The 25,528-nt window shown below is 40.5% G+C and overlaps 1 protein-coding gene across 1 annotated transcript; it reads right to left on the reverse strand.

The window, feature by feature from the left end:
• Nucleotides 1–663: 663 nt before the first annotated feature.
• Nucleotides 664–24,519, reverse strand: Ir8a (Ionotropic receptor 8a). Its single transcript, XM_034982071.2, has 19 exons — nt 24,085–24,519; nt 23,368–23,514; nt 22,627–22,830; nt 20,848–21,014; nt 19,711–19,887; nt 18,871–19,061; nt 18,617–18,776; nt 17,203–17,319; nt 14,778–14,882; nt 13,715–13,814; nt 10,954–11,131; nt 10,063–10,246; nt 8,436–8,557; nt 6,558–6,670; nt 5,191–5,281; nt 4,156–4,317; nt 3,566–3,639; nt 2,100–2,269; nt 664–1,456 (listed from the first exon to the last, which is right to left on the reverse strand). Exons 1-19 carry the CDS (start codon nt 24,161–24,163, stop codon nt 1,310–1,312), a joined length of 2,688 nt encoding a protein of 895 aa, XP_034837962.1. The 5' UTR covers nt 24,164–24,519; the 3' UTR covers nt 664–1,309.
• Between the last annotated feature and the right edge of the window lie 1,009 nt (nt 24,520–25,528).

Consider the following 25,528-nt stretch of genomic DNA (forward strand, 5'->3'; position numbering starts at 1 on the left):
GTCACTACTAGATGGCGTTAACAGTCGTTTCAGTACTGAGTGAATGTACATCGGTACAGATAGCAAGCGAACCGTGGCCTAGCGGTCAATGCGTGCGTCGGGCGCGATCCCAAGAGACTCAGTTTCGAATACTGCCGGTTACACAATTTTTTAAAATGTATTTAAAAATTCGAATACGTTATGGAGAACTTAATCATGCAAGTTTTCTCACGATTTCTTCCTTCACCGTTAAATATTTTAATTACTTAAACACGCACATAATTCCGAAAAGTTAGAGGTGCTTGCCCGGGATCGAACCCCCGACCTCCGATTAGGAGGCGAACGTCCTAACCACTAGGCTATCACAGCTTACAAAAAACAGGTAACTAGATTATGACGTACCTACCCACTTATAGTACGCGACAAGTCGAGATGGTAATCAGGGTGGGAACGCCCCGCATACCCGCACAGCTCCCGCGCTAACTCAGTGCGGGATAGCGCGGGTGTGCAGTGCGGGGCGTCCCCCCCCCCCCGGCCTCATACCCCGATTTCCATCTCGACCTGTCGCTTGCTGTAGTTACTATAGGATCCAAATAAAAAACCAACTGACCGAATAAATATTTAATTAGTACCTATAATAATTATTCTTAGAGTCCCCGCAGACCACAAACTTTTTATCGGCCGATAGTTTGGTCGGTTTCTTAATCAGCGGCCCTACCGCGGTTGTTTGACAGCTACAATGTCACGCAATCGCAATCATCTGATTGGTTAATGCTCGCTCACTATTGGCCACAATGCACTGTTGCAACAAGAATCGCACAAATTCAGCCAATCAGAACAATTGAGATTGTAATAATGATTGATGCAGGTTTTAGACAATCGCCCTACTGTATGAAGATGTATGTAAGTGCGCAAATTATAACATTACATAATATCTTCATACTGATTAAGAAACCGACCAAACTATCGGCCGATAAAAAGTTTGTGGTCTGCGGGGACTCTAAAGAGATATACCTTGCTACCTACCTACCTATTATGATATCTATGAAAACTAAGTCAAAGTCAAATGATTTATTCAAAATAGGTAATAAATTACTCGTATTGATGGTCTGGTATGGTGTTAGATTTGTAAGATGTAGTGGTGATAATTATTACGCAAACTTAAAACTAAAGCTACGAGGGTTCCAAACGCTCCCAGGTCTGAGAAGAGCCCACAACAAACTCAAAACTATTTTAAACAAGAAAGCTTGTAGGCACTATACGCTGTGACTATACCTAATTAACTATTTCACTCAAAACCTGAGTATTGGAGGTGGTCTGTGTTCAAAACCTAAGGTCTATAGCCGTCTTTAGGATAAACACTGATATAGGAAATGCCTTTATCAGCCGGTTTGAACTGGTCCCCGATTGTGACGGTTTTGACGATGTTCCCCGAAGCTTTCTTCCTCTTCCGGACCTTGGCAACACCTTCCGCATCCTTTTAAATAAAATAAAACAGTCATTATACATATATTATGTCGACGTTAGCCCGACTAGTTTCGAACCCATCCAGGGTCAGGGCATCAGTCGTGGGACAGGACACTATTAGCTCCGCCCTGCAGTACGGTGACTCAGCGATGAAGATCAGCAAGAACTGTCGGGAGACGATCTGCAGCTGTCCCCCCCACCCCCACCCACTCATCCACCCTCACAACGGGCGGAATTTAAAAAAAACCGGCCAAGTGCGAGTCAGGCTCGCGCAATTAGGGTTCCATACTACAGTCGTATTTTTTCGACATTTTGCAGGATAATTCAAAAACTATGATACATTAAAATAAATAAAAATCTATTTTGGAATGCACAGGTGAAGACCTTTCATATGATACCCCACTTGATATAGTCACTCACTTCGAAAGTTGAAAATACTAATTATTAGTTCATGACCACAATTTAATTTTTTTTGTGTGATCTAACCTTAAATTTTCAGATTTTTTGCCAAATGTCAGCAACGGGAAGTACCCTGTAGGTTTCTTGACAGACAGACAGACAACAAAGTGATCCTATAAGGGTTCCGTTTTTCCTTTTGAGGTACGGAACCCTTAAAACAACAAACTCAATCAATCAACGGTCAAAAAGGGTACCTTTGATGGTAGATTCTCTTTTTTCTTTTCCACAAACGCCTCCGTCTTCTCTATGGTGGCGTCTAAGGCTTGGACTTTGTTCTTTTCTTTTCTTTTGTAATAGAAAACTTCCCAGGCCAAGGTTATCATTGCGAGACCTAGACCAAATAGGGTCGCTATGAAAACGCCACCTGTGAAAAAAAAACTGGTTAGGTGCGAGTCGGACTCGCACACGAAGGGTTCCGTACCACCGTACACATCATCATGATCAACCCATCACCGGCTCACTACAGAGCACGGGTCTCTCAGAGTGAGAAGGATTTTAGCCATAGCCTGGATTTCACACGCCTTTGAGAACATTATGGAGAACTCTCAGACATTTACGTTTCCTCACGATGTTTTCCTTCATCGTTAAAACAACTGATGGGCTCAAACACACATAACTCTGAAAAGCTAGAGGTGCGTGATCGTGATCGAACCCCCGACCTCCGATTAGGAGGCGGACGTCTTAACCACTAGGCTATCGCAGCTTAAACTTAGCTTTAACTAAAAATTAATTAAAACTAGAACATATAACGCGACGAATGGTCACTAACTATGGGCCTCATAAGAAAGCTCAGAGTCACTCAGCGGGCGATGGAGAGAGCTATGTGCGGAGTTTCTCTACGTGATCAATGAGGAAATGAGGATATCCGTAGGAGAACTAGAGTAACCATAGAGCAGAAACAAAGAGGAGTTGGCCTAAGCAACTGTGCACTGTGATTTTCAACTAGGTCCTGACGTCATCACTGTGGGCGGGGCCTTAGTTAGTATGCTGTCTGCGTTCATCAGGTTCACATATATTGAGACTCGTATTATCGGTGTGTTTTCGCGTTTTTAAGAACAAAAGGATGAAGTGTTGTGTTTTATCGTGTCAAAGTTATTCAGACAGACGTTCTGATGCTATGAATGGTATCACATTTCATTTGTAAGTAATTTTATACGTAATTTCTACACTTATTGACATCTAGTGTGAGATAGCTGAACTATGTAGTGACATCAATATATCGATGTTAGGTCGCTAAGCGAGTAGTTTTGCTACTAACCCGCAGATGGAAAATTGAGAAGTGGGCGGCGTTCCACAACCCCTCACCCCGCAAAATGTCACTCGATATTTCATAGGGAAATCTTAATACAACATCTCTTTGTTTCTGCTCTATGAGAGTAACCGACATAGCTCATGGTTGCGAAGCTGAAGTGGCAATGGGCAGGGCACATAGTTCGTACAACCGATACACGTTGGGGTCCCAAGGTGCTGGAATGGCGACCTCGCACCGGAAGACGCAGCGTTGGAAGACCCCCCACTAGATGGACGGACGACATCAGACGAGTCGCAGGGAGCCGCTGGATGTCGGCGGCGCCAGACCGTGGCATGTGGAAGTCCCTACAAGAGACCTATGTCCAGCAGTGGACGTCTATTGGTTGATGATGATGAGAACATATATTACCCAAACTTTCCAGCGTGATCCCTTCTGACTCGTCGGAGTCTGGACAAGCTTGCCGCGCGGTTTCGTTCCAATATCTGAAACAATAGACAAAAACTCCTATACAAGTTAGCCCTTGACATCCTTTCTTCAGTAAAGTAGCAAATTCCGAGCAAGTGAAAATAACCGGCCAAGTGCGAGTCAGGCTCGCGCAACGAGGGTTCCGTAATTCAGTCGTATTTTTTCGACATTTTGCACGATAATTAAAAAACTATGATGCGTAAAAATAATTAAAAATCAGTTTTAGAATGTACAGGTGAAGACCTTTCATATGATACCCCACTTGATATAGTTATCTCACTTCGAAAGTTGAAAATACTAATTATTAGTTCATGACCACAATTTAATTTTTTTAGTGTGATCTAACCCTAAATTCACGGTTTTCAGATTTTTCCCCGAATGTCTGCTATAAGATTACCTACCTGCCAAATTTCATGATTCTAGGTCAACGGGAAGTACCCTGTAGGTTTCTTGAGTCTTGACAGACAGACAACAAAGTGATCCTATAAGGGTTCCGTTTTTCCTTTTGAGGTACGGAACCCAAAAAAACTAACTTGCTAGACAGCAGTTCTAGAAAGCGCTCCTTCTGCAGGTCCAGCAGGGTCTTAGACAGGTCCTCCTGTAACCTGGAGCCCTGCTGGACCGCGATGGCGTAGGGCTGCTCCGCGAACACCTCTCCCACTTCGGTGAGGTTGCAGTTCCGCGTTATTTCGTACCTGAGAACGAAACAAAGTTGCAAAAAAAAAAAAAAATAGGACCTGTTTCACAACCTGTTTAAGGTTCCGTACCTCAAAAAGAAAAAAGGAACCCTTATAGGATCTCTTCGTTGTCTGTCTGTCCGTCCGGCTGTCATGTCTGTCAAGAAAACCAATAGGGTACCTAATTCCCGTTGACCTAGAAGCATGAAATTTGGTAGATAGGTCTTTATAGTACAAGTAAAGGACTAAGTCCGAAAACCGTGAATTTGTGGTTACTTACATCATTATTAAGAAACTAAATGATGCCCCCAACTTCGTCCTTCCTTCTGTGGGAACTCTTCAATTTTCCGGGATAAAAAGTAGCCTATATCCTTGCCCGGGATGTAAGCTATCTCTGTACCAAATTTCGTCAAAATCGGTTGAACGGTTGAGCCGTGAAAAGCTAGCAGACAGACAGACAGACACACTTTCGCATTTATAATATTAGTATGGATATGCATAATTTATTAAAACTAACTAGCCGCTCGGGTGGAATTTAGAAAATCGAGGTGGAGGTTGAATTTACAAAAAATCCGAAATACGTAACCTATTTCTTCATTTGTAATCGAAAACAAAAATTTTCATAAATCCTTAAATACCTACTTATTTTTATTTTTAATCGGAAAGGTTAAATACTAATTTTCATCGATGTAACTTCAAAAATGACGGACTTTCATACAAACTTCCATCCCTCATTCAACACTTTCTTAGTAGATACCTACTCTGTACAAAGAACACACCCTCCAAATTTCATATCTCTAAGACTAGCGGTTTAGGCTGTGCGTTGATATATAAGTCAGTCAGTCAGTCAGTCAGTCAGTCAGGACTTTGAATTACATAAGATAATCTTACTTAATTTCAGCTGAGTCATGTATGAAAGCAAAGTCGGCTTCCGAATGTTCGTTGACTTGCTGGAAACCTGTTTCCGCGTCTGCTACTGGCCCTGAAAATTGTTGAATAAGTAATAATATACAATTCCATTCCATTCTATTCCATTCCATTCCATTCCATTCCATTCCATTCCATTCCATTCCATTCCATTCCATTCCATTCCATTCCATTCCATTCCATTCCATTCCATTCCATTCCATTCCATTCCATTCCATTCCATTCCATTCCATTCCATTCCATTCCATTCCATTCCATTCCATTCCATTCCATTCCATTCCATTCCATTCCATTCCATTCCATTCCATTCCATTCTATTCCATTCCATTCCATTCCATTCCATTCCATTCCATTCCATTCCATTCCATTCCATTCCATTCCATTCCATTCCATTCCATTCTATTCTATTCTATTCTATTCTATTCTATTCTATTCTATTCTATTCTATTCTATTCTATTCTATTCTATTCTATTCTATTCTATTCTATTCTATTCTATTCTATTCTATTCTATTCTATTCTATTCTATTCCATTCCATTCCATTCCATTCCATTCCATTCCATTCCATTCCATTCCATTCCATTCCATTCCATTCCATTCCATTCCATTCCATTCCATTCCATTCCATTCCATTCCATTCCATTCCATTCCATTCCATTCCATTCCATTCCATTCCATTCCATTCCATTCCATTCCATTCCATTCCATTCCATTCCATTCTATTCTATTCCATTCCATTCCATTCTATTCTATTCTATTCTATTCTATTCTATTCTATTCTATTCTATTCTATTCTATTCTATTCTATTCTATTCTATTCTATTCTATTCTATTCTATTCTATTCTATTCTATTCTATTCTATTCTATTCTATTCCATTCTATTCCATTCCATTCCATTGTATTCTATTCCATTCCATTCCATTCTATTACATTCCATTGTATTCTATTCTATTCTATTCTATTCTATTCTATTCTATTCTATTCTATTCCATTCCATTCCATTCCATTCCATTCCATTCCATTCTATTCTATTCTATTCTATTCTATTCTATTCTATTCTATTCTATTCTATTCTATTCTATTCTATTCTATTCTATTCTATTCTATTCTATTCTATTCTATTCTATTCTATTCTATTCTATTCTATTCTATTCTATTCTATTCCATTCCATTCCATTCCATTCCATTCCATTCTATTCTATTCCATTCCATTCCATTCTATTACATTCCATTGTATTCTATTCTATTCTATTCTATTCCATTCCATTCCATTCCATTCTATTCTATTTTATTCTATTCTATTCTATTTTAAAATTGGTTAGGTACCTACCTGATGCATTAATAGCTAGCAGAATATGTCCATATTGCTCTCTAATGGGGTAGTCCCACACTCGGTACTGCGACTGGTCCGACGTTGCGTTCAGAGTTATTTCCTTCCACACCCTGGAAACAAGGGATAAAACCATATTATCCATAATCCATAATTTCATATCCATAATCCATAATATCCATAATCCATAATTCCATAATCCTAATGTTAGCTTATTGAAGTTAGTTTAATGAATTAGACAATATTTGACTCATCCGATGTCACGCGATCTGTGGCGGGGAAGCCATCTTGAATCGAATTGTATAAATACCAGTGTTTGAAGGTTTTTAAGCCAGTCTCGTTCCGACTCGAGACTCAACGACTATTAAATACTTTTGTGTTTAGGTCGATATTTTGATTAAGTGGTTACAATAGCAATTGTGCCCTAATCAAGTTAATATTGCAGTTAGGTTATAATAAAGATTAAATCTCTCGATTAGCCTCTACGCGTTGTGATCTATATCCACGTGCAAGCTTTATATGAGGGAACATTTTAATAACTTATAAAATTAGTTAAATTTAACCTGCTTCTCTGACTTACGCTTTTAGTTCAGAAGCGGGAACTAACTTACGTTGCCTTAATTTTGCTTTGCCATCTAAACAGTTGTATTTTTGAAAACGCTAGTAATTTAAAGTAAAATTAAAAATATACCCGCAGATATTTTTTTATAAAGTACCCGCAAATTTTTTGTTAAATTTGAACAGTTAGACGCCACCGAGTTTCTTGCTGGTTCTTCTCGCTAGGTCGTGGCAACAATCCGAACCAGTGGTAGAATCGCTTTAGAATCAAGTAATTTAGTACAGTAGATGATGCAGATTTTGTGTACATCGAATGAGAGGCAAATGTTTAAATTGATTGTTGTGTGATTAAGACTGACAGTGGGCAGTTCAAGGAATGTTTACATGTTTTAATTGCTAATGGGCGAATACCTTCTGTTTTAGTTGTTGTGAACATGAAGGGGTCACGCAACGGGTAGTCGGTTATTTCACGAGACGTGAAGACGATCAGGAAAGGCCGACTGTTAGCTTATTGAAGTTAGTTTAATGAATTAGACAATATTTGACTCATCCGATGTCACGCGATCTGTGGCGGGGAAGCCATCTTGAATCGAATTGTATAAATACCAGTGTTTGAAGGTTTTTAAGCCAGTCTCGTTCCGACTCGAGACTCAACGACTATTAAATACTTTTGTGTTTAGGTCGATATTTTGATTAAGTGGTTACAATAGCAATTGTGCCCTAATCAAGTTAATATTGCAGTTAGGTTATAATAAAGATTAAATCTCTCGATTAGCCTCTACGCGTTGTGATCTATATCCACGTGCAAGCTTTATATGAGGGAACATTTTAATAACTTATAAAATTAGTTAAATTTAACCTGCTTCTCTGACTTACGCTTTTACTAATATCCTACTAATATTATAAATGTGAAAGTATAGATGTTTAGATGTTTGGATGTTTGTTCCTCAATCACACAAAAACGGCTGAACGGATTTGGATGAAATTTGGAATGGAGATAGATTATACCCTGGATTAACACATCGGCTACTTTTTATCCCGGAAAATCAAAGAGTTCCCGCGGGATTTCGAAAAACGTAAATCCACGCGGACGAAGTCGCGGGCATCAGCTATATTTCTGGCCCGACCTGGGAATCGAAGTCAGGACCTCGTCATCTGCAGTCTAATAGAGTCGACGCATTTTAAAATGAGTCGTCGAGTTATCTGTCTGTTTCACTCGCACTTACAGGTCGTAGGTAAGTGCGAGCGAAGCAGATAGATAACTCGACGACTCAGTTTATAAAATGCGTCGACTGTAGACCAACGAGGTAGTCAACTGACCTATAAAGGGTATCCTCAGCAAACTTCATGTTGATGAAGTACTGGTGGATGGTGGAACCTTCCACCACAGTGTAGTTGATTCTGGACTGACGCGCCAGCTGTTCCAGGGATGCCACGGGGGTCTGGAAAGTAGGGGGGTTTGAAGTGAAAACACACACACACTTTCACCTCTATAAGTTTTCCGGGATAAAATGTAGCCTATGTCACTTTCCAGGTCTTTAACTAAAGTCACACAAAAAGTCACGTCGATCCGTTGCGCCCCTCGCGCCTCTCTACCCGCCTTCTACACTCCTACCGTCCGTGCCGGACTGCCGCGGCCGACGTCATTATTTTAATTTCGTGATATCTCCTAAGATATTATTCTAAATGAAATGATACACAGGGCAATTTCGGCCTAAATTAAACACATGAGATGACGAACAATTTTATTTGGGTAAGGATCAATATCATAATAGTAAAAACACCTTCGAAAATAAAACTACTTTAGATTACATTTCAAAATAATAAAAATGGTTATTGTGAGCCTACCGTAAAAGATAGATAGATAATAGATGCTATCGCGGAATTTTTTTGTAGAGCGGTTTAAGACGACCTCCCTGGCGCAGTCGTGAGCGCTGTGGTCTTATTAGTGGGAGGTCCCGGGTTTGATTCCTGGCAGGGGTTTGGAATTTTATAATTTCTAAATTTCTGGTCTGGTCTGGTGGGAGACTTCGGCCGTGGCTAGTTACCACCCTACCGGCAAAGCCGTGCCGCCAAGCGATTTAGCGTTCCGGTACGATGCCGTGTAGAAACCAAAGGGGTACGGGTTTAATAAAAACTGCCATACTCCTTCCAGGTTAGCCCGCTATCATCTTAGACTGCATCATCACTTACCATCAGGTGAGATTGCAGTCAAGGGCTAACTTGTATCTGAATTAATTTTTTTTTTAAAAAGAGTAACAATCCCACCGAACATTGTTTTCGTGTAACTTTAACTATTTACGCAGCGCACGCCACGGAAGCTCACAGATGAGACGACATTTTTTCACATTAGTTTTCGTAGGGATCTCTAATTTTTTTGAAAATAAAATATAGCCCATGTCACTCGGGAATAATATAGATTTCTACTGTTGAAAGAATTTTCAAAATCGGTTCAGTAGTTCCAGAGATTATCCCCCTAGCAATAGGCGGCCACCAGGGTGCGCCCCGACAGCGCCTTGGGCGCCTCGCCGCGTCCTTGAGGCGTGAATGACGTCAGCGCAAAGAAGAAGTAGTTTGGGGATTTCACCTGCATCCTCTCCACAGTCAGGAACGCAGCCAAGTTGGCAGTGAAGGTCGCCAGCATCAGCACGACGAAGAGCCAATAGGCGGCCACCAGGGTGCGCCCCGACAGCGCCTTGGGCGCCTCGCCGCCGCCTTGAGGCGTGAATGACGTCAGCGCAAAGAAGAAGTAGTTTGGGGATTTCACCTGCATCCTCTCCACAGTCAGGAACGCAGCCAAGTTGGCAGTGAAGGTCGCCAGCATCAGCACGACGAAGAGCCAATAGGCGGCCACCAGGGTGCGCCCCGACAGCGCCTTGGGCGCCTCGCCGCCGCCTTGAGGCGTGAATGACGTCAGCGCAAAGAAGAAGTAGTTTGGGGATTTCACCTGCATCCTCTCCACAGTCAGGAACGCAGCCAAGTTGGCAGTGAAGGTCGCCAGCATCAGCACGACGAAGAGCCAATAGGCGGCCACCAGGGTGCGCCCCGACAGCGCCTTGGGCGCCTCGCCGCCGCCTTGAGGCGTGAATGACGTCAGCGCGAACCAGAAGCTCTCTTTTAGAGTGAACTCGCTGCAAAAGGGTGTCATATCCGGTGAGTAGAGTGTCATATCCGGTGGGTGGATTGTCATATCCGGAGGTAAGAGTATTATATCCGGTGGGTGGAATGTCATATCCGGTGGGTGGAATGTCAAATCCGGTGGTTAGAGTGTCATATCCAGTGGGTGGATTGTCATATCCGATGCATGTGTGTCATACTACGTGGAAAACTGAAGTAGTGCAGCATCAACTGTCTGTTCATCTGTCACCGTCAGAAAAGCAGCCAAGTTAGCGGTGAAGATCGCCAGCATCAGTACCATGAGGAGTCAATAAGCGGCCACCAGGGTGAAAATTGGGTAGGTATCAAATCTAGTGGGTGAAGTGTCATATAGTATGGTGGATAGATTGTCATATCCGGTAGGTGGATTGTCATATCCGGTAGGTGGAGAGTCATAGCCGGTGGGTAGAGTATCATATTATATGGTAAGTGGGGTGTCATATTATTATAATATGGTGGGTGGAGTGTCATATCAGGTGAGTAGTTTGTCATGTCCGGTGGGTGGAGTATCATATATCTGGTAGAAAGAGCGTCATATTCAGTGGGAGAGTGGAGTGGTACAACTTCGTCTGTCCGTCCGTCTGTCACAGCTGCTTATTGCAGTACCTAACTATGGAATAAATTTGGAATAAAGTACCAGGAGAGGACAAGCAGATAGGAGTGTAAACTATAGTCTTCTTACCGGCACGGATAAGGATAGGCGTCCGGGTTGTTCCGGGCGGAGTATGGAGAATACTTCTCCAGAAGCCAAATCATGAAGCCCGTGAGAAGCAACGCTGCTACAATGCTCAGCCACACTTCTGTACGAAGCACTGTCATGAATTTGAAGAGAGACGTCTTTCTTATTGGCTTGCGTATGGCTAAATAAAAATAATCGTTTTTTATTAAAGAGAATAATTTAAAAAAATCGTGATTTTATTTATTTTTAACATAATTAATTATCAACGTCACGCTGTACGAGTGAATGCGTAAACGACAAATAATTTTTCAATTTTTTTGACATAAAAATAGAGTAATTTCTGCTGGAAAATATTTCTTACAAGATGATGCCCGCGACTTCGTCCGCGTGGATTTAGGTTTTTAAAAATCCCGTGGGAACTCTTTTCTTTTCCGGGATAAAAAGTAGGGTAGTTAATCCAGGGTATAATCTATCTGCATTCCTATAGCCTACGTCACATCTCCAGGTCTTAATCTATACCCATGCAAAAAATCACATCAATACGTTGCACCGTTGCGACGTGATTGAAGGACAAACCAATAAACCAATAAACCAACAAGCAAACACACTTTCGCATTTATAATAAGGGTACTGATGTTAAAAAAAATCTAGAATATCGGCTCATACATATACTGTGTAGTGTGCTAGAAGCTGTGATAGCCTAGTGGTTAGGACGTCTGCCTTCTAATCGGAGGTCGGGGGTTCGATCCCGGGCACGCACCTCTAACTTTTCGGAGTTATGTGCGTTTTAATAAATTAAAATATCACTTGCTTTAACGGTGAAGGAAAACATCGTGAGGAAACCTGCATGCCTGAGAGTTCTCCATAATGTTCTCAAAGGTGTGTGAAGTCTACCAATCCGCACATGGCCAGCGTGGTAGACTATGGCCAAAACCCTTCTCACTCTGACCGTGCTCTGTAGTAAACCGGCGATGGGTTTATCATGATGATGATGACTACCCATATTATATCACTACCCATAAATATTTTTTTAAATTCAGATACAAGTTAGCCCTTGACTGCAATCTCACCAGGTGGTAAGTGATGATGCAGTCTAAGATGGAAGCGGGCTAGGAGAGAGGGCGGGAGACCCGTGCTCTGTAGTGAGACGGTAATGGGTTGATCGCTCGCGCGTCTAAGTTGCTGCCTCTCGGCCACAGATCACTATATACTAAGAAGTCTAGCTCTCTGCCAAGTGTGCGAACAAGCTGATTCGCCTTGCTCCTAGTTAAAACTTTTTTTTTATTTTATTCAGAAACAAGTTAGCCCTTGACTGCAGTCTCACCTGCACATGACATGCGCACCACGAGAAAATTTTGTCTACGCATTTACTCGTCTTAAGGCACTGAGGAATTGACGATGAGAAGACTTGACTCAATTTCCCAAAAGCTGCCCAACCTAGCCGAATTCTTCTGTTGGCTTCCTCGACGAAAAATCGAAGACGAAAGTCTTTAACCAGTGTGTTCTTCCCGTCCTCACCTATGGTGCTGAAACGTGGACACTAACAAACGGCCTTGTCCACAAACTCAAAGTCGCTCAGCGAGCTATGGAGAGGGCTATGTTAGGAGTTTCCTTGAGGGACAAGATCCGAAATGAGGAGATCCGCAGGAGAACCAAGATCACTGACATAGCCCAAACTATTAGCAAGCTGAAGTGGCAGTGGGCAGGTCATGCCTGTCGTAGAGGCGATGGCCGTTGGAGCCGGAAAGTCCTTGAGTGGAGACCGTAGTGTGGGACGCCCTCCAGCACGATGGACCGACGATATAAAGAGGCTGGGCTGACCGGGTGTGGTAGTGCTCTTTATAGGGAAGGCCTATGTCCAACAGTGGACGTCCACAGGCTGATGATGATGATGATAATTTACTCGTCTTATTTGTATGAAGAAACACGAGATAATGCGAAGACAAAATTTTCTCGCGGGGCGCATGTTAGGTTAGGTACCCTCTGGTGGTAAGTGATGATGCAGTCTAAGGTGATAGCGGGCTAACCTGGAAGGAGTATGGCAGTTTTTATTAAACCCATACCCCTTTGGTTTACCTCATCTAGGAAATCAAGCCCCAATTATGCGTATATGTGCAAAATTTAATGAAATATCAAAAAAGATAGTCCTGGTATCGACATATTTCATGACTCAGCTACTGCATTCAAAAAAAAGCTCTTATCATTTTACGGTGGGTTCGTCTCCTAAGTAACTTAATTATTAATTGTTTAGTTAAGTAGTTAGTTAAGTTCTTTTTATTTGTCTAGATATTTTGCAAATGCTGTGTACACATTTTATAGATACATTTATCAGCCTGTTCCGATTCTCTAGTCTCTCTCTAAACTAAATTTAAAGTATCTGCATAGTATAAAGTATCCTTTTCTTTTTACTCATGCTAAAAAAGGAACGGAACATGACTTTCACATTTAAAGACTCTAAATTTTAGTGCACAATACAAATTTAAACAGTAGGTTCGCGAGTGCGTGCTAAAATCATGGGTTTTACCATCTAAAAATTAAACTTAGAAATGTCAAACTGCTTCTGTCCTTTTCATATTACAATAGTAAGAAGAGGGTGCGAATACTCTAAAATTAGGTTGTGCTTAGAATCGGTGCCAATTATTTGTCTATAAGTGTCGTAGTTTGTGTTAAATTAATGTATTGTGTGTGTTCCTAATAAATAAAATAAATAAATAAATTACTTTATGCGCTGTGTGTCCACGAGTGAGACGACCACTACACTAACCTATAAGAATGCCAGTTTGTTCGAAATACGGCGCAACAAAATCTACCACTTCCTCTCTCTCAGCTGTCATTGTCAAAGCAGCCACAGCTATATCCGTTTCCTAAAAAAACAGTTAAACTTTTGTGGACTTTTTTTTTTTTTTTTTTTTTTTTAATTACAATAAAACTTAAAACTAGCCTTATCTAATTACTATATAAATCATGACCGCATTAAACTTAATAAAATCGTTAGTTAAGTACTTTTTTTAGGGTTCCGTACCTCAAAAGGAAAAACGGAACCCTTATAGGATCACTTTGTTGTCTGTCTGTCGGTCTGTCAAGAAACCTACAGGGTACTTCCCGTTGACCTAGAATCATGAATTTTGGCAGGAAGGTAGGTCTTATAGCAGACATTCGGGGAAAAATCTAAAAACCGTTGGTTGCATCCTACAAAAATTTTTTAATTGTGGTCATGAATTAATCTTAATTAAGCTTTTATATATATTATATATATATATAAAAGGAAAAGGTGACTGACTGACTGACTGACTGACTGACTGACTGACTGACTGATCTATCAACACACAGCTCAAACCACTGGACGGATCGGGCTGAAATTTGGCATGCAGATTGCTATTATGACGTAGGCATTGCTAAGAAAGGATTTTTGAAAATTTAACCCCTAAGGGGGTGAAAAAGGGGTTTGAAATTTGTGTAGTCCACGCGGACGAAGTCGCGAGCATAAGCTAGTAATTCATATTTTCAGTTTATAAGTAAGATAACTATATCAAGTGGGATATCTCATATCATATGAAAGGTCTTCGCCTGTGCATTCTAAAACAAATTTTTATTTATTTTTATGCATCATAGTTTTTGAATTATCGTGCAAAATGTCGAAAAAAAAAACGACTGTAACACGGAACCCTCGTTGCGCGAGCCTGACACGCACTTGGCCGTTTTTTTTTTAAATTAAAACCGCCGAAGCGAAGAGTTCTACAATTTGCATGTCAGTGGAAAAAAGTTCTAGCACAAGCAACGGTCTAATTTAAAAAAAAGTTTTTGACTTTTTGTTTTTCCGAACTCACCCCAGTGGTCAAATCGCCTACAATTCCATCCCAAGAACCATTTGGTAGTCTTCTTCCAAAAGAACCAGATTTTGGAGTCACAATTTCGTAATCGAAACCCATTGTCTATAGGTAAATACAAAAAAATATGATTAAGTATATATTTTGTGTTTACCAATCCGCACATGGCCGGCGTGGTAGACTATGGCCAAAACCCTTCTCAGTCTGAGAGGAGACCCGTGCTCTGTAGTGAGCCGGCGATGGGTTGATCATGATGATATATTTTGTAGCACTGCAATATTTAAAAGGTTGAGTATTTCAAACCATTTGTACATCATTGTACCTAAATCTTTTGTACTAGCCAGTTGTTAACGTTTATGCTATGTGTCCTTTAGTTATAAATCTTTTTGTATGTAAATACTTGTGTATGTGTAAATGTTGTTGGTTAGTCAAATAAAAAAAAAAAAAAAAAAAAAAACCATTGCCAGAATTGTTACAATGACGCTCTTTTTAAACAAAAAACGTGAGCAAACGAACAGGCGGGTCACCACATCATTCATCTAAGGGTCACCACCTCAATAGCATAAACCTCAATAGCGTGACGCACCTGTAAATGACATCTGATATTGACATTTAACTATAAGACCTTGTAAGATTAAATAATTGCAGCATAACCATAACTAAATTAAATTCTTACAGTAACTATTTTTAAATATTTTATTCTATTGACAGAGACTTAATCAGACCATGACAGCAATTATTTAATACTACTATACTTTGACCTTATTTTTATTTTGTACTAATCTTACATACATAATATAATAATATATAAGCATGCAAATGAATAATATTTAATATCTAGTAATGATAATTTTAATATTTTTAATCCTATTCTTATTGTATCTCTAATATTTACCATTTTATTGTACCTAAAATTGTATTTGCAATACCCTGACAGGGTCTCATGTATTTAGCTTTTAGCTTTAAGCACCCACCATCAATTAATGTAAATGTACATGAAAGCAAATAAATAAATCTGAATCTGAATCTGAATCTGAATCTGAATCTGATGTTAAGTGATTACCACCGCCCGACCAAAGGAGCCGCCGATGCGTTGCCGGCCTTTCAGGAATTTGTTGGTCCGCCCCTTGAATAACCCCATGTTGTATCTAAAAGGGAACACCGCCGATGGGAGTTGGTTCCACAGTTTGCATGTGCGTGGGAAAAAGGATCTGGCACAACGGGCAGTCGAAGTGCACCAGACAACCAGGTGGTGAGGGTAAAATTGTTTGCGGTGGCGTGCGGTGCGGTTGTAGAAAAAGGAGGGTGAAATGAGAACAAACAACTCTTCAGAGCACAGAGCACTCCTTATTATACTTAGAATTTATTTGAATTAAAAATCTGTCTACCTAAATGTCCTATGTTCATTAGAAATGCATAATTTTTGTAGTAGGTACAGAATAACATTTGTGGGTTTTACCTTTTTTATATTAAAATCCCGCAAACTATTTTGGACTTACCTTTGCACAAGTTTAAAAAATCTATTAAAAATATGCTCCTGAAAAAAGCATATTACACAATTGAAGATTATCTAAATGATAAAAGAGCGTGGATTTGACCTGCAGCTCGTTCCGGCGACGCACAAGACTGCAAATACTATTTTATACATGGCATAATCTTGTACCTATATCAAATATTTGAAAAGAGCAACCGCCGAGTTTCTTGCTGGTTCTTCTCGGTAGGAAAGGCATTCCGAACCAGTGGTAGATGCATCCGACTATTCGTAAGTACTTGTAAAAGTTTATACGAATAAAAAAGATTTTTATTTTATTTTATTTTATTTTAATATAGGCATTGGTCTGACTGATGCCGACGAGAAAACGACTAACTATCGGCGATTTTCACTCTCAAGAAACGCACAATAAATGTAGATTCCGTGTAAACGAAAGAGATGCATATATCAAAAGTTGCTCACTGACTGTTCACACTGCCGGCGACGACTCGATTTACTAGTTTTATCGATGAGCGACGAGCTTTCAAAAATAAACTCGTTCAGCGATGCTCGCTCGCTTGAACACGTGTAACGCGCGCGCAGGTTTGCACAGGACTGAGCGACCGCGGGCGAATGGCGCGAGTAAACGCTCGTCGCACTTGCACACTCGCTTATAGCCAGTGGCGTGCAGCTCAGAGAAGCATAAACGCACTGCTTACCCTCATTGTAAGTAATTAATGCATATTTTTTCTTTATAACCTGCCGTAAAACAAGTTCATACCAAATGTATACCCTGGCTTGAACTCCTGTGCACGTCACTGCTTATAGCCCGGCGACAAAACTATCGAAACTACACACTCGCTTCCCGCCAACTCGTTTATAGTTTCTAGTTTTACTCGTTTCTCGTTCATCGTCGGCGGTCGGACCGCTGCCTAGACTATAGTAGTGACTTACCTCAGCAATTTTATCAATAAGATCTATACAGTAGCCTTCGTAAATTGGGTCTCCATCTTCAGTCATCAATGGTTCCCCTGTGTCAGGGTCGTACTTCACCATGGTCCATGGTACGCCCTAGAAAGTGATAGTAGTCATCATAATCAACATCATTATCAACTATCTTGGCACCATTCCACGCGGTCATGATTTATATAGTAATTAGATAAGGCTAGCTTTAAGTTTTATTGATATATTAAAAAAAAAATATATATATATATATAAAAAAAAAAAAAAATTATCAACTAATATATTGGAGTCTCAAGGCGACCTCGCACCGGAAGACGCAGCGTTGGAAGACCCCCACTAGGTGGACGGACGACATCAGACGAGTCGCAGGGAGCCGCTGAATGGCGGCGGCGCAAGACCGTGGCGTGTGGAAGTCCCTACAAGAGACCTATGTCCAGCAGTGGACGTCTATTGGTTGATGATGATGATGATGAGTTTTTTTTTTTTTTTTAATTCAGATACAAGTTAGCCCTTGACTGCAATCTCACCTGATGGTAAGTGATGATGCAGTCTAAGATGATAGCGGGCTAACCTGGAAGGGATATGGCAGTTTTTATTAAACCCGTAACCCTTTGGTTTCTACACGGCATCGTACCGGAACGCTAAATCGCTTGGCGGCACGGCTTTGCCGGTAGGGTGGTAACTAGCCACGGCCGAAGCCTCCCACCAGACCAGACCAGAAATTTAGAAATTATAAAATTCCAAACCCCTGCCAGGAATCAAACCCGGGACCTCCCACTAATAAGACCACAGCGCTCACGACTGCGCCAGGGAGGTCGTCAATTTTTTTTTATATAAATGTTATATCTCCTGCTACTGCTACTGAGTACTGCTCCCACCTTTGGGCTGGAGCACCCCAGTACAGACTCCTTCCATTTGATCGGATCCAAAGGCGGGCGGTTCGACTTGTGGACGATCCTGAAAGCCTGGAGCACCGCAGAGACGTTAGCTCTCTATGCGTGTTCTATCGCCTTTATAATGGGGAGTGCTCTGAAGAGCTTTTTGACCTCATTCCACCCTCATTTTTCTACAACTGCACCGCGCGCCACCGTAAGGAATTTCACCCTCACCACCTGGGTGTCTGGTGCACTTCGACCGTCCGCTGCGCCAGATCCTTCTTTCCACGCACGTGCAAACTGTGGAACCAACTCCCATCGGCGGTGTTCCCACTAGATTACAACATGGGGTTATTCAAGGGGCGGACCATAAGATTCCTAAAAGGCCGGCAACGCATCGGCGGTTCCTCTGGTGCTGATAATGTTCATTGGCGGCGGTAATCACTTAACATCAGGTGACCCGTCTGCTCGTTTGCTCGCTATCTCTATTAAAAAAAAAAAGATTTTTTGAAGTCGGAAAATTCACTTACAGGAGACGTCCCAATCCTGAAAAAGTTCCTCAAAGGTTCCAGTACGACCCCAGGTAGAAGCTTGTACTCTTCGTTGGCGTACCAGTACGCTGCTCTCTGCAGACCCTCGACCTCTTTGTACGTGGACAGGATGAAACGGGAACGAAGTAGGAGACTTGATCTAGTAACGACATTAAAAAAAGTAAGGTTTTTTAAAGTATATAAGAAAGTATTAAAATTGACAATTAATCGTATGTTTCACTCAATAAACTCACCTTTTTTCATCCCAAAAGAACAAACTGTCATTATTCGTGCTATCTTCTTCTAGAACTTGGTAGAACCTCTCTTTAGTCGCATTCATCTCTCCCGCCGGATTGGCGCAGTCGATCTTGACGAGGTCTGCGTTGATTTTAGTTAGAACATCCACTGAGTATTGCATTAAGTTGTTGAGTATGTATTGTTTTTTCTGTAAAAGATTGTGGCGGTTGCCACAGTTACAACTAGATGGCGCTATTCAATCGATAACATTTCATGACGTCGTCCCGAACAAATGTGCCGCCGACAGTACTCGCACTAACGGAGTTTTCTGCAATCTGGACTATAATATATAGAAGTTTCAAGACACAACCGTCGGCCCAGCTGGCGCTACCGAGCAATGCACAAGTGAAGACCTTTCATATACCCCACTTGATATAAGTAGTTATAGACCACAATTAATTTTTGTGTGATGTAACCACAAGTTCACGGTTTTCAGATTTTTCTTCGAATGTCTGCTATAAGACCTACCTACCTGCCTTTCATGATTCTAGGTCAACGGGAAGTACCCTGTAGGTTTCTTGACAGACAGACAGACAACAAAGTGATCCTATAAGGGTTCCGTTTTTTCTTTTGAGATACGGAACCCTAAAAAAGGAACTCCATAGTACAGTTCTTGCATTTCACGAAGGCGAGTGGCTCATGCTTGTGTTTAAGTCGTATCGGCATAAGTAAGGTACAGTAAATGTGTGCGTTTGCGAGCGCTCGCTCGCGACTAATTGGTCCAACATGCACGCACATATCCGACGTAACCACAAGTAAAGTCCACTCGCCTTCGTGAATTGCAAGAACTGTAATACCTGTCCATTAAGAGTGGAGCTGCATTCCTCCTTCAAGTTCAATAGTTTACAGCATTCCACAGGATCAGCTTGCAGGATGACAGTGGGCAGAAATAACATTGAAAAGTCCAAGCTCTCATAGTCAGTCAGTATTAAGTTCCAGCGATAGTTGCGTTTGACTAGCTTCTCTTTGACTGCCTGCAGAATACATAAACGAGATGGAGAAAATTTGCCCAAGGCTGAACAAATATAAAGGTATTTATTACCTATAATAAATTCAGGTAAAATATACAATGAATTTTGAATTCTGGAATTATAGAAGAAAGAAAGAAAGAAAAGACGTTTATTTACATAACTGTGCCACACATCACATCTTAAAACTAAGAGCTATTTCCGGCGCTTCTTCCACCTGAGAACAAGCAAAAGAAGCGCCGGAACAAACTGTAACCTGGAATAATAGAAGAAAGAAAGAAAGAAAAGACGTTTATTTACATAACTGTGCCACACATCACATCTTAAAACTAAGAGCTATTTCCGGCGCTTCTTCCACCTGAGAACAAGCAAAAGAAGCGCCGGAACAAACTATAACCTGGAATAATAGAAGAAAGAAAGAAAGAAAAGACGTTTATTTACATAACTGTGCCACACATCACATCTTAAAACTAAGAGCTATTTCCGGCGCTTCTTCCACCTGAGAACAAGCAAAAGAAGCGCCGGAACAAACTGTAACCTGGAATAATAGAAGAAAGAAAGAAAGAAAAGACGTTTATTTACATAACTGTGCCACACATCACATCTTAAAACTAAGAGCTATTTCCGGCGCTTCTTCCACCTGAGAACAAGCAAAAGAAGCGCCGGAACAAACTATAACCTGGAATAATAGAAGAAAGAAAGAAAGAAAAGACGTTTATTTACATAACTGTGCCACACATCACATCTTAAAACTAAGAGCTATTTCCGGCGCTTCTTCCACCTGAGAACAAGCAAAAGAAGCGCCGGAACAAACTGTAACCTGGAATAATAGAAGAAAGAAAGAAAGAAAAGACGTTTATTTACATAACTGTGCCACACATCACATCTTAAAACTAAGAGCTAGTTCCGGCGCTTCTTCCACCTGAGAACAAGCAAAAGAAGCGCCGGAACAAACTGTAACCTTACTCGTTTATAAGTATTGGCCACAAAAGCACTGTCCCCTATGATGACGTAGAAGCTGGGTTCAGGTCTCATGCTCTTCAGCGCGTTGGCGGTGTCCTTGGTGAACCCGGCGTGCACCCACACCCTTATGTGCGAGCGGCCTAACACCTCGTAGAGGGTTTGGTCTACATCTATAAATAGGAAAGACATGCTAGCAAAAGGTAAAGACAAAAAACCCTTTCTGTAGTGGCACAGCCCGTACAAAATCCGCCATTTTTATTTTTACCCCCTTACGGGTTGAATTTTTTGACATCCTTTCTTAGCGAATGTCTACGTCATAATAGCTGTCTGCATGCCAAACAGCCCCATCCGTCCCGTAGTTTGAGATGTGCGTTGATAGATCAGTCAGTCAGTCAGTCAGTCCCCTATGATGATATAGAAACTGGGTTCAGGTCTCGTGCTCTTCAGCGCGTTGGCGGTGTCCTTGGTGAACCCGGCGTGCACCCACACCCTTATATGCGAGCGTCCTAACACCTCGTAGAGGGTTTGGTCTACATCTACAAATAGGAACGACATGCAAAAGGTGAAGACAGGTAATTTAAATAGGAAAGACATGCTAGCAAAAGGTAAAGACAAAAAACCCTTTCTGTAGTGGCACAGCCCGTACAAAATCCGCCATTTTTATTTTTACCCCCTTACGGGTTGAATTTTTTGACATCCTTTCTTAGCGAATGTCTACGTCATAATAGCTGTCTGCATGCCAAACAGCCCCATCCGTCCCGTAGTTTGAGATGTGCGTTGATAGATCAGTCAGTCAGTCAGTCAGTCCCCTATGATGATATAGAAACTGGGTTCAGGTCTCGTGCTCTTCAGCGCGTTGGCGGTGTCCTTGGTGAACCCGGCGTGCACCCACACCCTTATATGCGAGCGTCCTAACACCTCGTAGAGGGTTTGGTCTACATCTACAAATAGGAACGACATGCAAAAGGTGAAGACAGGTAATTTAAATAGGAAAGACATGCTAGCAAAAGGTAAAGACAAAAAACCCTTTCTGTAGTGGCACAGCCCGTACAAAATCCGCCATTTTTATTTTTACCCCCTTACGGGTTGAATTTTTTGACATCCTTTCTTAGCGGGTATCTACATCATAATAGCTATCTGCATGCCAAACAGCCCGAGCCGTCTAGTAGTTTGAGCTGTGCATTGATAGATCAGTCAGTCAGTCAGTCAGTCCCCTATGATGATATAGAAGCTGGGTTCAGGTCTCGTGCTCTTCAGCGCGTTGGCGGTGTCCTTGGTGAACCCGGCGTGCACCCACACCCTTATGTGCGAGCGGCCTAACACCTCGTAGAGGGTTTGGTCTACATCTACAAATAGAAAGACATGAGAAGCTAGCAAAAGACAAGTAGTTTAAAAAGTAAAAAAAAAACCCTTTTAAGCGCATAAAATCCGCTAAGTATTATGATTTTTTCTTCACAGTCGCTGATCATTCCTCTCTAACTTTCTGTCTGGCACGCGCTGGCTCTTATTGTAATACAGACGTACTTAATTACTTTTAAGTTTTATGAAGACTTGTCCTGAATGACTGACTGCAGTGATCTATCCACAGTTTCCACACACAGCCAAAACAGCTAGGGTTAAAAACTTGAGGCGTTTTTCATAGCGTATGCACTCACCTTACTAAGAAAGATTTTTGGGAAATTCCATACGAAAAGGCGTTAAATAGGAACTGAAATTTGTGTAGTCCATGTGGACGAAGTCTCGCAAATAAGTTAGTTTAAAATATCTATAGTACAAACAAACCACTTTCATTCTCCAACAGGATCGCAGCATCAGTGGCATTCCTTGATTCCAGATAGCTATTGAAAGCTCCTACCATCTGCTGCGAGCCTAGTACTGTGCGGACCAGTGGTATACCAGCAGAGGAGGACAGTTCTTCAGCTGCCTCCCAGGGTGACCAGGATAGGTCGATGATGAGGGAGACACCCTTGGATATTGCAGAGCATACTGCAACCAACAGGGTGTTTTTAGGGTACCTCAATAGGAAAAAAGGAACCCTTATAGGATCACTTCGTTGTCTGTCTGTTTCAGTCTGTCCGTCTGTCGTGTATGTCACAAGTCAAAAATAAGATACCCTATTGCTGCGAGTGTTCTACAACTTGTTATCGATCTAACGCCCTTCGTTTTCTGAAGAGCATAAAAACTTCCTTATAACAAACTAGATGTCGCTATACGAATTTCCATCACGCTTGCGAAGTTTTCAAGCTCCAGATTACTGATACGAAAGTGCGTGTCTGTCTGTCGTCTTCTCAATTGAAATGTATAGTATGTTAATACTAGTTTTTGAAAATCCCGTGGGAACTCTTTGATTTTCCGGGTATTGATTGATTAAAAGTAGCCTATGTCCTTTTCCAGGTTTTAAACTATACCCGTGCAAAAAATCACGTCGATCCGTTGCTCCGTTACGACGTGATTGAAGGACAAACCAACAAACCAACAAGCAAACACACTTTCGCATTTATAAAAACTCTGATCAGTTCTTACGTTTCCTATAGCTCTCCTCTTCGTTCTGTCTGTCTAGTAGTATGACGTCATCAGAGACGGTCGTGCCTGGTGTCTTATCTTCAGCCACCTTCATAGCTCGACCGATTTGCTGCGGCAGCTCTACTTCATGGATCTCTGTTATAATTACTGGAAACAAGATTTACATCAATGACTTCAATAGACCTAGAGCATGCAGGTTTTTAAAAGCCCGTGATTCTCTTTTATTTTCCGTGATAAAACTAGCCTGTGTACACTCTCCAAATCTTTAACTAAGTATATCCATCCGATCCGTTGCACCCCTCGCCTCAGCATCAGGATTGAGGAGTTGAAATCCAAACTTTTTATGGGACAATGTCGTAAAGTTTCCCTATCGATTAAAAAATAATAATTACGGAAATCGGTTCAGAAATATCTTAGATTTCTGTGTTTTAGAAAACAAAACTCCTCCCTTTTTAAAGTCGGTTAATAAAGTAGCCTATGTTACTCCTTTGGTAATCTTCTACTTATCTGTGAAAGTTCCGTCAACATAGGTTCAGCCGTTCCGAAGATTAGCCCGTTCAAACAGTTAAAACTTCAACTTTATTTATTAAAGTATAGACATAGATAATTAGTTATTTACGGACATACATACTGACATTACTTAGTTCCCTTAGTCTGACTTATTTTAATCTCTCACCTAGTTTTATAAATTATCTTTCGTAAAAAAGTTAAGCTTACCAAATCTCAAGCTCAGTTCAGAAACTACACAGCCCAAGTTTATCAACAAAATTAGCAAGAACAAAACGTGTAATTCCATTGTTTAACGATTTCTGCACGATCTACAGCTATTACAATTTCTCACTTTATTTATGAGAATCGCCGAAATATACTCTTGTAATAAATACGGTATGAACAATGTTAGAAAAACGTAAAATAATATTCTTAACTTTTCAAACATAACAATGTTTTAGGCGGGAAACATTTTCAGACGAACTAAATTAAAAATGGATTATGAGTTTTTAAAATGTAATGAATTAACTAAAATAAGGAAAGGTGTTTTATCTGTAGTTCTTTTTAAAATTAAAAAAAATATGTCGGTTTTTTATGAGGTTTTTTCGTCTCTGGGTTTTTTACGTGTAGGTGGTACCTACTGATTTAGCGTTTACCTACTGATTTATGTATATACAACTGAAAATATATTTCTTTTAAAACCCCGTAGTGTGATGTGATCTATGTTTACTTAATATTTATTATAATTAAATTCGTGCTAATATCGCTTTATTCCTGTGCCGCTAAAACACAATTAATTTAATTTTAAATTATTAAAATTTAGCCGCTAGGTACTTTCAAAGTTAACGTAACTACAAGATGGCGGCGTTATTGGCAATGACAAATCAAAGGTTCGCCTATAACCTACTAAATCAATTATTAAGATTTTGAAGGGTAGAATCAGCTTAAACAAAGCTTTGGAAGGCATCATTAGGAATAATAGGTCGACATGCGCGTACATTGGCCGAGAAAAGTGTTTATTAAAACCCATTTCTAGTTTCTAATTTCTATTTCTACTCACGGCTTGTAAGTTATTTCTCTCTCATTTATTTATTTTTCTCATTTTTATCATATTTAAAAAAAACAACAAACAATAAAATAACAGAAGCAACAAAAAAATTAAAGTAACCTAACAGTAACAGAAAATCAAATAACAGGAACAACAAAAAATAAAATAAAATAAACAATAGAATATAAAGTAACAGAAACAGCAAACGATAGAATAACAGAAACAACAGAAATTAAAATAACAGGAACAACAAAAATTAAAGTAACAGGAACAACAAAAAACAGCAGAAATATAAAATAACAGAACAAACAGAAACATAAAGTAACAGAAACAAAAAAAAAAAAATTATTATTATCGCTTTTGTACATAGTACAATTGCGTTTCAAAAACTCAGATTAGCTCACTTCCATCAATTGCTAACTTGTAATAATCAACATATCTATTAAATACTAATATACTCTGGGTAAATTACAGTTGGTACCGCAGCGCAAAGTAAGGCAGCGACATCTATCGTCGAGAGTTGTCAACTCTCATTTATTTAACACACTAGATGATGGCCGCGATTTCGGAGTGTGGATTTAGTTAGCAATAACAATTTTTCGTATAAAACCATCAATGAATTAA

This window comes from Maniola hyperantus, chromosome 26 (assembly GCF_902806685.2).
Source record: "Maniola hyperantus chromosome 26, iAphHyp1.2, whole genome shotgun sequence".
Lineage (NCBI taxonomy): Eukaryota > Metazoa > Arthropoda > Insecta > Lepidoptera > Nymphalidae > Maniola > Maniola hyperantus.

Excerpts from the sequence above, each read along its gene's own strand:
- Ir8a (XM_034982071.2), bottom strand. The coding sequence starts at position 24,163 with ATGGAATTACACGTTTTGTTCTTGCTAATTTTGTTGATAAACTTGGGC. Across the intron at positions 19,062-19,710 it reads GCTCCACTCTTAATGGACAG|AAAAAACAATACATACTCAA; the intron begins GTATTACAGTTC and ends AATCTTTTACAG. Across the intron at positions 1,457-2,099 it reads AAGAGAATCTACCATCAAAG|GATGCGGAAGGTGTTGCCAA; the intron begins GTACCCTTTTTG and ends TTTATTTAAAAG.